Genomic DNA, 14311 nt, shown 5'->3' with positions numbered 1-14311 from the left:
ACATCTCCTCTAAACTTTTCTCCACGGACCTTAAACCTATGCCCCCTGGTGACTGACCCCTCCACCCTGGGAAAGAGTGCCTGTCCATCCACTCAATCCATACCCCTCATAACCTTCTAGACCTCTATCAGGTCACCCCTCAACCTCCATCTTTCTAATGAAAACAGTCCAAGTCTATTCAGCCTCTCCACATAGCTAACACCCTCCGGACCAGGCAATAACCTGGTAAACCTCCTCTGCACCCTCTCCAAAAGACTCCACATCCTTCTGGGAGTGTGGCAACCAGAATTGTGCGCAATATTCCAAGTGCGGCCTTACCAAGATTCTATACAACTGTAGCATGACTTGCCAGTTTTTATACTCGATGCCCCGTCCAATAAGAAAATCAAGTTCTCTTTTACAAAGTCTCTATCCCTTCCTTGTAGAACTAACAATGGCATTAATACCAGCATAATCACATGGAAAATAGAAAATAGGTGCAGGAATCGGCCATTAGGCCTTTCGAGCCTGCTGAGCCATTCATTCTGATCAGGGGTGATCATCCAACTCAGTAACCTGGACCCACCTTTCCTCCCATATCCTTTGATTCCTTTAGCCTCCAAGGACTACATCCTTCTTGAAAACATACAATGGTTTGGCCTCAATTATGTTTTGTGGTGGAGGATTCTACAGGCTCACCACCCTCTGGGTGAAGAAATCTCTCTTCATCTTTGTCCTAAATGGTTTACCTTGTATCCTTAGACTGTGGCCCTTGGTTCTGGACACCCCCACCATCGGGAACATCCTTCCTGGATCTACCCTGCCTAGTATTGTTAGAATTTTGTTGGTTTTGATGAGTCCCCTCCTCCCCTCATTCTTCCAAACTCCAGTGAATATAATCCTAACCAACTCAATCTCTCCTCATACCAGTGCCACCATCCCAGTAATCTGGTAAAGCTTTGTTGCATTCCCTCCACAGCGAGAGCATCCTTCTTCAGAGAAGGAGGCCAAAACTGGACACAATATTCCAGGTATGGTCTCACCAAGGCCCTGTATAACTGCAGCAAGACATTCCTGTTCCCGTACTCAAATCCTCTCACTATGAAGACTATCATTGGCCTTCTTCACCGCCTGCTGCACCTGCATGCTTACTTTCAGCGACTGGTGTACAAGGACACCCAGGTCTCGTTGTACATTCCCCTCCCCCAATCTATAGCCATTTAAATAATAAATGCCTTCCTGTGTTTGCTACCAAAGTGGATAACCTCACATTTATCCACATTGTACTATATCTGCCATACATTTGCTCACTCACTCAACTTGCTCAAATCACACTGAAGCATATCTGCATCCTCCTCACAGCTCACCCTCCCATCCAGCCTTGTGGTCATCTGCAAATTTGGAGATATTACATTTAGTTCCCTCTTCTAAATCATTAATATATATTGTGAATAGCAGGGGTCCTAGCACTAATCCCTGCAGTATCCCACTAGTCACTGCCTGCCATTTGAAAAAAGACCTGGAGTGTCATTCTCCGACCCCCCCGCCGGGTCGGAGAATGGCCGTTGGCCGCCGTGAATCCCGCCCCCGCCGGTTGCCGAAGTCTCCGGTACCAGATATTCGGCAGGGGGCGGGAATCGCGCCGCGCCGGTTGGCGGGCCCCCCCGCTCGAGTCTCCGGCCTGGATGGGCCGAAGTCCCGCCGAGAAATTGCCTGTCCCGCCGGCATAAATTAGAGTACCTATTTACCGGCGGGACAAGGTGGCGTGGGCGGGCTCTGGGGTCCTGGGGGGGGCGCGGGGCGATCTGGCCCCGGGGGGGTGCCCCCATGGTGGCCTGGCCCGCGATCGGGGCCCACTGATCCGCAGGCAGGCCTGTGCCGTGGGGGCACTCTTTCCCTTCCGCCTTCGCCACGGTCTCCACCATGGCAGAGGCGGAAGAGACTCTCCCCACTGCGCATGCGCGGGAAACTGTCAGCGGCCGCTGACGCTCCCGCGCATGCGCCGCCCCGACATGTCATTTCCGCGCCAGCTGGCAGGGCAACAAAGGCCGTTTCCGCCAGCTGGTGGGGCGGAAATCCCTCCGGCGCCAGCCTAGCCCCTCAATGTTGGGGCTCGGCCCCCACAGATGCGGAGCATTCCGCACCTTTGGGGCGGCGTGATGCCCGTCTGATTGGCGCCGTTTTGGGCACCAGTCGGCGGACATCGCGCCGTTTGGGAAGAATTTCGCCCCTGTTTATTCCTACTCTGTGTTGTCGACCAGCTTTCTATGTCGATATATGATCCCAATCCCACGCGCTAGAATTTTGCACACTAATATCTTATGTGGGACCTAGTTGAAAGCCTTCTGGAAGTCCAACTGAACTACATCCGCTGGCTCCCTTCATCAACTCCACTCCTTACACCCTCGAAGAATTCCAGTAGATTTGTTAAGCATGATTTCCCTTTTGTAATTCCACGCCGACTCGGTCCGATTCGGCCACTGTTTTCCAGAAGCTCTGCTGTTAAATCTGTTATAATGGACTCCAGCATTTTCTCCACTGCCGACTTCAGGCTGACTGGTCTATAATTCCCTGCTTTCTATCTACCTTCCTTTTTACAATCATATACTATCAATTGATACATTCACAATATGTATAATTTTCCCCACTCATTTGGTCTCCTGAATTAGATACTGCTGGGAAATAATGATCTAAAATAAGAGCCCATTATAAATTCAACACAATGGGGGTATTGGGCAGGATGAAGTCAGATAATGTATTTCCAACTTAAGAACATTAGATCACGGTTGATGTAATACAGAGAGAGGCAACAAAGGTTGTAAGGGAAGAGATATTATCACAGAATTTACAGTGCAGAAGAAGGCCATTCAGCCCATTGAGTCTGCACTGGCTCTTGGAAAGAGCACCCTACCCAAGTCCACACCTCCACCCTATCCCCATAACCCAGTAACCCCACCAAACACTAAGGACAATTTTGGACACGAAGGGCAATTTAGCATGGCCAATCCACCTAGCCTGCACATCTTTGGACTGTGGGAGGAAACCGGAGCACCCGGAGGAAACCCACGCACTCACGGGGAGGATGTGCAGACTCCGCACAGACAGTGACCCAAGCCAGGAATCGAACCTGGGACGCTGGAGCTATGAAGCTATTGTGCTAACCACTGTGCTACCGTGCTGCTATTGGAGGTTAGAGTTTAATTGATAGATGTAGGCAGAAGCCCCACAGGCAATAAAGGTTTAACCTGCATCCTGGCCAGTGCCCCAAGGGAAGTGCTATAATACTTCCCCAAAATAAAGGTGCAATATTTAAATTCTTGAATGGGCTTTGGCTTTACAGAGAGTTACAGCCACCTTCGTGATGAGGAAGAAGAGTGCCTGGCATTAAAGAAGGAACTGAACTTTACGGAGGCAGTCTTAAGCAATAGACTGATTCGGGTGCTGTATTCGAGTCCATATAGAATTTAGATGGTCAAAGTTTGGGCAATGGTTGGATCCTAAGGTTAGATGTTATTAGAAGGTTTTTTTTAAACTGGCTTGATGGTTTATGAATTGGTTCTGAAAATTTAAGTATGCTCAACATAATGCATGATTTCCCTAGTTTTTTTGCCAACAAAAAGGAGTCAAATATTTTCAAACTTTTAAAACTCACATGTACAAACCCCTCTGGCATTTTGCTTTTTGGTTAAGGGGGAGATTACATTTTTCCGTGCAGCTTCACTTTGGTATGTCCAAATAGAGGGTCTTCGCTCAAAAGGGAACTCCATAGCTCATTCATCCCTCTGGTTCTTCATCCCCAGCAAATACAAAGGTCACCACTAACAGATGTCTTTTAAATATTGTTTTCAGTTCTGTCCTTCAATCCTCAGCCTTGGCCCTCTTGATCCCTGCTGCATTCCTGGCCATCTCACAGCCTCTGGCAAGGATTGAAACCAATCTCGGGCTTTTTCCATGTCGTCGGAACTGCTCTACAATTGGCAGACTCCAGGATTTCTCAGAGTGATGGTGAAAGACAGGGAGAAGACTCCAGAAAAAGTCACCTTTTCCGTCCTATAATAGGAGAGCCTCCTCATAGCAACTCTTCAGCTGGAAGTTCTCAAAGCTGCAGCTCATTTCCAAAAAGCACTAAATTATTTCTTTGCTCTGGAGGTGAAGAAGCTTCGAAACTCTAAATCACCATTGTTACCTACAGCCCTCTTGAAGTGCACTGATGAAGTGTTTAAGCTTTGCCAGAGTAGATAACAGTGAATAGTGATGACCATCACCACCCCCCGCCTCCCTCACCCTCCTCCCCACTGAATATGGGCAAGAAGAACAAATGATGCTACTTACATCTGTAATCATTTTGCCTCTGGTCTTGTTCCTTTCCCTGTGATTGGCTCGTTTCTGCTTTTGCTGTAGCACTCGATCCCTCGTGGTACGGTATTCAAGAGCAAACTCACTGATGATCTTACAGAACTTGTGAATGTTCACCTCTCTTATTGCGTGTGGGGGGTGTCCCATGAAGAGTAGAAATGCATGGAATCTGCAGATGAAAGGTGGAGGAAGGGACATGCTGCTTAGAACCACCAGTTCTCACATTGCACACTAGCACAGGCGATCACTGGACCAAACCTTGCATGCATGACAGGTCAACAGCACAAAGAGACAAACAGCGATAGAATTACAAAGGCTTAACAGGAGATTCTTAAGGACAACATTCCTTCGGGAAGCATTTTCAAAGACACAATCATTTTCCAATGTATATGAGCTTGTAGTGATGGGTTACGTTTGAGAGAGAGATAAAAAGAGAGGGGGAATGGGGAGCGAGTAATATTGGATGATTTCACATATTCAGGGATCCCAATAAGCAGGTTCCCTGTACCACAGTAATTTTGCCAAACTGGAAGGCCAACAGATTATAATTTGGGTTCTCCCCTTCAATGATTCTGAATTTGGTGGGCTGGCCCAGATGCACAGCTAATTGTTTAATTGCAGTCTACACTAGTGTCTCACTGTTCATTGAATCCACAAACTGTCACTGTTGTGGAGCATTGCAGAATGAGCAACAGATGGAATAGCTACAGGCCCATAATGCTTCAAAACAATCACTTCAAATATTTGGTGGAATAATAAAACAAATGGAAACTTCAAACACATTTTTACATTCAACAACATTTCGGGGTGGATGTGGGGTGGGGGGTGAACACGTATTAAATTCCAACTGCACGTATGGTGAGTGTTTTGGTCCTTGTTCGCACAGTGCCTTTTTGGCACACTTCGGAAATGTCTATAACTTCTGCATCCTGATGGATTAGTCAAGACAGAACTATTAGCTGATTCCACCAATCCAACTGGGTAAGCCATATATAGGCACCTGGAAAAATTTTAGACATTGGAAATAATCATAACATCCCCCAAAAACAGGCCGCAGGAAAACACAATCGCAGATGGGTACAGGTTAATTTTTGAATGTGCAAAATAGCATCGTTCTCCCACTAGGTGGTGAATCTCGAGGAAGCATCCCATTCATTCTTTATTCATCTTCTTCACACAACTCATTGTGACATTATGTGTAATGTCTGGCACATTTAAGAGTTACTGTGATACTATATTCTACCACCAGATGGAGCTAAGAAGCAGATCTATTAAAAGGAATGCCGCTCAGATATCTGGGAATGAAACGAAAAATGAAAATCGCTTATTGTCACAAGTAGGCTTCAAATGAAGTTACTGTGAAAAGCCCCAAGTCACCACATTCCGGCGCCTGTTCGGGGAGGCTGTGAGAAGATGCAAGAAGGAGTAAGGAGAGGCTTAGAGTAGGTGTGAGTTAAGATAGATCAGTAGTGTAGAGTTCTGTAGCATAGATATAGTACAGTCTTATTTATTAATACCTTGTCATGTCTTTGAATCATAATTTGTGTAGTGTAAATAAACTAGCTTTGTTTAAAAACATAGTTTGATGTTCTTTGGCTACACTACAACTTTAATACATCCCGAGAAACTCAACAAAGAACATCACATGGTACGAGGTAGTGGTTACTAGGTAGTATTAGTGTAGACGAGAGAAGAAAAATACATTCTCGAAACAAACAATTTTTCCCGGAGAAAAAAAATTTTTTTTTTTTGCATATGACTCAGATGTCCAGTGTGGAAGCCGGTTGCGCCTATCAGCTCGGACAAGTCGAAGCTTCATGGAGGGATTTCAGACTCCAACGCAGTTCAGGATATCAGGTAATATAGATTCCAACTGGAAAACTTGGCTGGACCGTAGGCTATAGAATTGTATAACTCATTCCACTTTGAGAATGAAGTTGTGAAAAATAAGTTTAAAGTGGTAATTTAAAAATTTGATCAGCAATGTCAGCCTCAAATCAATGAAAACCTCGGTAAAAGATGGCTCAGAGAACAGAAACTAACGTTACAAGAATCTAAAAATAGAAGTTCCGAAATGTTAGTGCCAGAATGTGGCGCGAAAGTAGACAACGTCGTTGATGCCATTGAAGTTGTGGCGCAGGTGGAAAACAGCACGCTACAGAAGGCGCCTGTTTTGCGCAGGCGTGCTTGGGAAGTGCGATCCGGAAGTTGACCATTCTGCGCATGTGCATGACCATGTTGCGCTTGCGCACTTGAAAAAACTACGCACTCCAGAAGTCGACCGTTCTGCGCATGTACATGACAAGTTTGCGCATGATGTCAAGAGCGTGATGACATGTAGACTTTGTGGACACGCCCACTCAAGAAGGAAATGCCTAGCCTTCGGGGAAAAATGTGCAAAGTGCAACAAATTAAACCACTTTGCCTCGCAATGCAGAACATTGAGGAAATCTCAATGAAGAGCTGTGGAAGAGGTTTACAGTATGAAACAAACAGTGAATTTAACCAAATACACAAATAAAGAAGAAAAACTCAACATCATAGAAGCTGAATTAGATTTGGAAGATATATTCTATATTAACACAATTGAAAGTGTAGACCAAGGTCCACAGGAAATTTCAGAAGCTGGAAAGATAAACCCAATCACAATTGTTCAAAATCAGGATAATTGAACAATTCCAGTGATGCTGAATGCTACATTAATCAACTGCAAGCTCGTCATGGGAACGAGTGCCAATCGCCTCAGCCTCTCTGATTTGAACCGCCAAAGAGTTCAACCGACAGTTTTTGATGGACAGAAACGGCTGATCGACTAGTGAGAAGGCGATTGAAACACTAGGGGTATGTGACCTAGCAGTATGGATGCACAATCGAAGTCACATTGTGTCTACAATGGCAAATTGCACAAAACGAGAGTCCATATTGGGAGCGAAAGCGTGCAAAGCCCTGAACCTCGTTGAGCAACTGTACGTTCTAGACAGCGTGAAGACAGAGGACCATTGTAACTGACAACGAGAAATGATGCCGCAGTCATCCGATGAGGACAGCGGTGAAACAGACGAGGAAGACTATGAAGGTCTGTCCACTTTATTTGCAAGCAGTGACAAGATGATCACAAGTAGCGTACAAGCTGTGGAGGACAACGGCGAGACTGACAGATCTCAGCAGTGAACAAATCAATTGAGAGCACATCAATTGTGAACAGCCAACAAGAAAATGAAGACATCTTGGAGAAGTTGACTTCAGATGAGAAGCACAAGAGCTCAAAGATGCGTTAGATACTCCAAAGGGAACTGATACTAAAAAGATCAACAATATGTTAGATAATCCAAAGGGAACTGATATGAAAACACTCAAAGGTCCATCAGATAATCCAAAGGGAACGGAGAGTAAAAAGTTAAAAAATGAATCAGATAAGCCAAAAGGAATTGACCTTGAGAACACAAAGAGCAACTACAGAATAACAGAATTTGCACAAAGGTATGACTTTGAAACCAAAGAACTAGCCAACACATTGCAATTCAAGGAGGCAAAGTGTTGGGACTTGCAGTAACTCTTAACAAACCATGCAGTATGGGATGCAATCCAGTTACCAAACAAGCAAGGGACGCAGGACATTGTGTGAAGAACACCTACCATTTGTGATAGCACAGATAGATGTGCGTGTATAGACCATACCAAGTTCATGTATGACAGCTCTAATGCCAGGAAGAAAAGGAGCAGAAAAAAGCAGCATTCCAACAAATTGCAAGAGTTGGTACTTGCTCAAAAACCAGAAAGCAAACTAGTTTTTAGAGCAAAGACAAGAAATCAACACCACAAACACAGAAAAAAGACTACGTCAGGCAACAAAGGTGGTTCAACCAGTCGTAAACCCGATCGATTGAACAGATGACTTGTTGGTTATGTACCACACTACTACAGTGAATATGGAGTACATACTCGATTCATGAACTGTAAATGGTTAATAACTACATTGTTAACCTTTCACAATATGCATATTCCCATACATGTATGCATGTTTGAAAAATGTTTTCAAACATTTTCAAAGAAAGGGGGATGTGAAATTATGTGTAATGTCTGCCACATTAAGAGTTAATGTGATCATATATTCTACCACCGGATGGAGCTGGGGAGTAGACCTATAAAAAGGAATGCCTCTCAGACTTCTGGGAGAAGGTGTACGAAGGAGTAAGGAGAAGCTTAGAGTAGGTGTGAGTTCAGATAGATCAGTAGTAGAGAGTTCTGTAGCATAGATAAAGTATAATAAACTAGCTTTATTTAATAACATAGCTTGATGTTCTTTGGCTACACTACAACTTTAATCCCTCCTGAGAAACTCAATAAAGAACATCACACTCATCATAACCAATGGAAGATACCATATAAAAAAATGCTCCTGCAAACTTTGGCACTCATTTCACATTTTCTTCAACCTTTTTCTTGAGGATACTGGTTATGAATTTAAGTGTGCTTTACTTCTCCTTTTGGGTTCAATGATTTCAGCTTCCCATTAGCAATCTGAACATTTAGTTTTCATAGGAGATGACTCACAATGTGTACCGCTATGATAGAACAACTCATAACCTCCTTATGACCTCGAGCTGATAGCCATTTCTTTCAGATGATGCTATGCTAACTGGTCTGAAAATACTTGATAGATAGATCGGTTGTGGCCTGATGAAAATTAAGTTGTTTTATTTCACAACAAGTTAAGAGTTATCGTTATGTCAGATTCATATAATTCAGTAGTAGAAGTCATCTTTGTGAATTGATACAAAGTCAAGTACTTCCATGATTCCCCAAAGCAACAAGTTGCCTTATTGGGCCTGAAAACTGAAGTGAAGTAAAAGTCGCCATAATGCCCGAGGACCATAGGTTGCTCTTTTTTGAAAGAGAGAGGCTACTGGTGGCGATTGAACCACACCTCAGGCGAGGGGCAAGTTTCGAGAAGGTAGGGCATTCATGGATAACCTCAGCCGGCACAGGAATTGAACCCACACTGTTGGCATTGCTCTGCATCATGAACCAGTCATCCAGCCAACTGAGTTAACCGATCTCTATGATGATGTCTTAATGTATTACAGATTTTGAGCCTCCCAAAGCTTTTTCAGCTTATCTTCCCAAACAGCCTGACTATGTCCCTCCGGTTGCAGAGCAGAATTAAAGGACTTTTCAGCACAATGGGGATGACGTGTTTTTCAATTATCTGGACCAACTAATGAATTGCTTAAGTTTTGATTACGGTGGAAACAACTTCCATGTCACGTGCTTTAATTTGCATATCAAGCCTGTTTGGCGAGGTGGGGTTAATTTTAACCTTTGGCTGGCCCATCCATTCCAGGAGCAAAAAGGTCAAAGCCATTTTGAGGACTGACTTCCTCACAGAATTGTAACTGGTGCGCTGCTCCACAAAGTAACATACTATTACAGCTGAGTGGGTTCAGCTCAATCCAATATTCAGCGGTCCAGAGGCTGCCAGCCAGCAGGAAAGCAAATTGGTAGCGATGGGCTGGTCCTCAGAGACGTGGAGGAACCTGGCGAGCAGCAGCCCTGCTTCTTCCCATGAGAATCACTCCCGCTTCTTCTGGCTTCTCAGACTCAAACCGGTTGCGCCCTAAAATGATATTCATAGCTCTATGTATATCACAGAAATCTGATTTGAGGAACTACACAGGCCAGTGGTTGGCCCCTTAAACATGGCAACAGTGGAGTGGTAAGGCTACAACCCAATTTCAAGGCCACTGCCCTGCCCATGCCAATTTCTACAAGTTAAAATTGTCCCCAGTCACTTTTGAGATATCACTTAACAGGGCAGCACGGTAGCACAATGGGGAACACAATTGCTTCTCAGCTCCAGGGACCCAGGTTCGATTCCCGGCTTGGGTCACCGTCTGTGTGGAGTTTGCACTTTCTCTCTGTGTCTGCGTGGGTTTCCTCCGGGTGCTCCGGTTTCCTCCCACAGTCCAAAGATGTGCGGGTTAGGTGGATTGGCCATGCTAAATTGCCCTTAGTGTCCAAAAAAAGGTTAGATGAGGTTACTGGGATAGGGTGGAGGAGTGGGCTTGGTAGGGCCAGCGCAGACTCGATGGGGCCAAATGGTCTCCTTCTACACTGTAAATTCTATGAATTCTATGAATGACTTAGTGAAAATTTGCTTCGTCTAAAGGGCCCTGGAGGTTTCCAAACCCGAATTTCTGTGAAGAATTGGCCAGAAAAACCCAGTGACAAGTTTGTGTCTCTCGTACAAAGTCATCAACACTTTGTATTTCGGATTTTTAACCTAGCACATGATTCCAAAGCGCGTTACAAGAATATGTTCAAACAAAGAGAGATTGAATAAACTGGGATTGTTCTCCCTAGAGAGACGGAGGCTGAGGGGCGACCTGATAAAAGTTTATTACATTATTAGGGGTATGGATAGGGTGAACAGTTGGAGGCTTTTTCCCAGGGCGAAAATGACAATTATAAGGGGGCACAGGTTCAAGGTGAGGGGGGAAAGGTTCAGTGGAGATGTGCGGGGGAAGTTATTTACACAGAGGGTGGTGGTGGCCTGGAATCCACTGCCAAGTGAGGCGGTTGAGGCAGATATGTTAGCGACCTTTAAGACTCTGGATAGGCACATGAACAGACAGGATATAGAAAGAGTCAGGCAATTGGTCTCGATACAATAAGTGATCAGCGCAGGCTTGGAGGGCCGAAGGGCCTGTTCCTGTGCTGTATTGTTCTTTGTTGAAAGATCGACACTGAAATCCTTGAGGAGATATTAGAATAGGAAGACGGAGGCTTCACGGGTTATTTTGGAAGGAGGAAAGAGCAGTAGAGAGGCTGAGGAGTTTAGGAAGGGAATTCCAGAGATTAGAGTAACACAAGATGAATGCATGGCTGCAATTGGTAGAGCGATTCAAACCAGGGATGCTTAATAAGCCAGAATTAGAGGAGTGCAGAGATCTTTGAGGTGTGTTGTGTTCATGGAGGATACAGAGGGAGGATGGGGAAGGGAATCTTGAAAACGAGGATGAACATTTAATAGGCAGGACTTTTGTGATCTGGGAGATCATGCAGATCAGTGAGCACAGGGTGATGGGCGGAGGATGCTGGTGAGAGTTAGGATATGGACAGCAGAGTTTTGGTTGAGTTCAAGTTTGTGCATCGTGTAAGTTGGCACTGGCTATTTTGAGAGGTAACCAAGGCATGGATGGGAGTTTCAACAGCAGCAGTGCTGAGGCAGAGTTGGGGATGAGCAAGGTTCTGAAGATGAGAAGTGGTTTTGGTGATGCGTGGTTGAAAAAACATCCCATGGTCCCAAGGTCGCAAAACCTCATAATGGCCAGAGAATGGAAGTCGTAGCTGTTGTGTTATGTAATTTGGAATAACACAAGCTGCCACTTGATGCAGTTGTGAGTAAAAGATGCTCTAGACTTTTAAGTGAGTTCAATGTGTTTATTGAACTATTAGCACAGTTCTCAATGAGTTCGGCTCTCTGCTAATCTAAATGTAGTAACTCAGTCTAACTGAACCAGCCTTGCTCTAAGCCATGTGCTGGGGTGTAATGCTGAGGGTACACCCCATCTCACTCTGTAGATGTTGGTCTGTGGAAAGAGGCGGGATGTGAGTGCCTCGTCCCTTTTATAGTGAGATACCACCCCCGAGTGTCCTGACTGCTCATTGGTTGTGTCCTATTCTATGTGTTCATTAGCTGCATGTTTGCATATCATGACAGTAGCAGCGACTGAAGACAATGGCTTTGGTCTTCATAATATTTAGCTGCAGTAAAGTCCGGTTATGCAGCCACGCTTCTGAAAGAGAATTGGAGAATATCCTTGAGGAGAACAAATTGTAGGGATGTGGGAAAGAGCAGGATAGTAGACTAAATGGATCATTCTTTGAAATGGCCTGCACATTGATGTGCTGAACAGTCTCCTCCTGTGCTCACCTAATCAATAATACCCATATTGCTCGTTTTCAATCAGGTTTTCATGGTAACAAATGTGATTTTAAAAAAGGAACCACGTTTGAAGAGAGTTAATTCATCCTCATCGTGTGCCAGACTTGGCCTGATCCAGTTCAAGGTGGTTCATAGGGCTCATATGACTGTGGCCCGGATGAGTAGGTTTTTTGAAGTAGTGGAGGATAGGTGTGGACGCTGTGGGGGAGACAAATCATGTACATATGTTCTGGGCGTGTCCGAAGTTGAGGGGATTCTGGCAGGGATTTGTGGACGTCATGTCAGAGGTCCTGGAAGGGAGGGTGACTCCAAGTCCAGGATTGACAATATTTGGGGTATCGGATGATCCGGGAGCCAAGGGGGAAAGGGAGGCCGATGTTCTGGCCTTCTCCTCCCTGGTGGCCCGGAGTCGGATTTTGCTGGGATGGAGACTTGGAACCTCCAAAGTCAGGAGCTTTGGTCAGCGACATGGCAGGGTCTCTCAGGCTGGAAAAGATTAAGTTCGCCTTGAGGGGATCAATTCAGGGGTTTATCGACTTCTTCAAAGAAAATTGAACATCAGCAGTAAGGAGCGGGGGGGGGGGGAGTGGGTAGGAAAATGGGAGGCATGGTAGTGTAAGACAAGGACAGGGAATTAGGAAATAGGGCGGGGGTAGTAGGGGACGTTGTTTTTAGGATTTTTACGTGTGTCGGCCCTGCACGGTTGTTTAAGGAGTGTTAAAGTGTTAAACTGTAAAAATTGCAAATGCATTGTCCTGTTTTTGGCGCGTTTAGCGGCACTTTGCGTTTTTTAAAATCTCGGTGGGGAACGTCGCCAAGGCCGCAATTACACCATTTCTTGCCTGATGAGCTTAGCTTGCCAGTGCAGGAAGGTGATTCACGGATCAAGGCACCATTTTTAAATGCGGCCCTAATCTTTTGACCCTCCTCAGCCACCCCACTGCTGTTCCGGACCCCGCACTGCACCCAACTTAGCTTTTAGGGGGTCATCGAGCCTCCTCACCCCAGCTCAGGCAAGGGAGCACAGGCTTGATCCCTGGCACGGCCAACCTGGCACCTGTGCACCGCCGGCCTGACACTGCTCCTGTCATCCTGGAAGTGCCACCCAGTCACCCCAGCATCGCTGCCACTCAGGCACCCTGATACCACTCTACCCAGAGCCCGACCTCCCAGGGATCCCTAATGGCCTGAAACCCCCTCCAGGTGCGGTTATGCGTGGTCCATGTTTGTGGAAACCAGAACTAAACTGCGCCCTGACAAGGTCTCCCAGGCTCCGCCGTTAGGTCTTAGGCACTGGGTGAATCTGGTGCAGACATTGGCTCATTTAAATTTGCTAACATGGATTTCGCCAAGCGAGGGCGAGATTCAAATTGCGACTATCGCGCAATTCCACTGAATCTCGTGAGACGTTTCAAGCATCGCAAATCTCGCACGGTGGCCGGGTGGCAAAATCACAGTGCTATGGCCGACAGCTCATGGTGGGCTTACCGCAGCTTGCATTGCACGTGCCCCCCAACCACCCCCACCCTGCCCTGGTGAAAACACACCCAAGGGGAATCCAGCCTCTTAACCTATGGGTAACCTTCGATTTTCCCCTTCCTTGCAGGAAACCATCACCCTATGATGACTGGTGAAGGTCAGGAACACAACACAGGAGGGGCAGGAGCATGAAGTGGATTGAATTAAAGAAGTGTCACCTCTTTTTATGGCATGCCACTTCTGACCCACAACTTATTAGCCAAGTTCACACCCTCATGATCGGCTGATGATCTATTTAGCTACAATACACCTTCCTTCCAAATCCTTCTCTTTGACCATTACTTAGGTGTCCCATTATAGCATCACGCTTTGTCCCTTTTCTCAATCTCGGGACATTTCCTCTTTATTGTAAACCCCTCCTCCCACACGACAGCCATCAGTACAAGTGCAGCAAGCAAGTTATTGCATTCTGCCACAGCACTTAGCTGTCAATGTTCAGCTTTAAATATTCTCAGCAAACTGTTCCCTGACTATATCCACCACCATCGC

The 14311-nt window shown here is 45.7% G+C and overlaps 1 protein-coding gene across 16 annotated transcripts in view; it reads right to left on the bottom strand.

Annotated features, from left to right (window-relative positions):
* The window catches only part of fhod3b (formin homology 2 domain containing 3b), a 742093-nt gene that overhangs the window by 37088 nt on the left and 690694 nt on the right, over window positions 1-14311 (bottom strand). For all 16 annotated transcript variants that reach the window (XM_072509894.1, XM_072509896.1, XM_072509895.1 and 13 more), the window contains one exon: window positions 4312-4504. In XM_072509894.1, coding sequence (XP_072365995.1) covers window positions 4312-4504 — 193 coding nt within the window. The remainder of the gene's footprint in view (window positions 1-4311; window positions 4505-14311) is intronic.

This window comes from Scyliorhinus torazame, chromosome 6 (genome assembly GCF_047496885.1).
Source record: "Scyliorhinus torazame isolate Kashiwa2021f chromosome 6, sScyTor2.1, whole genome shotgun sequence".
NCBI classification, from domain to species: domain Eukaryota; kingdom Metazoa; phylum Chordata; class Chondrichthyes; order Carcharhiniformes; family Scyliorhinidae; genus Scyliorhinus; species Scyliorhinus torazame.
The sequence above is the reverse complement of the archived record's forward strand: the minus strand, read 5'-3'. Positions and strand labels throughout refer to the sequence as shown.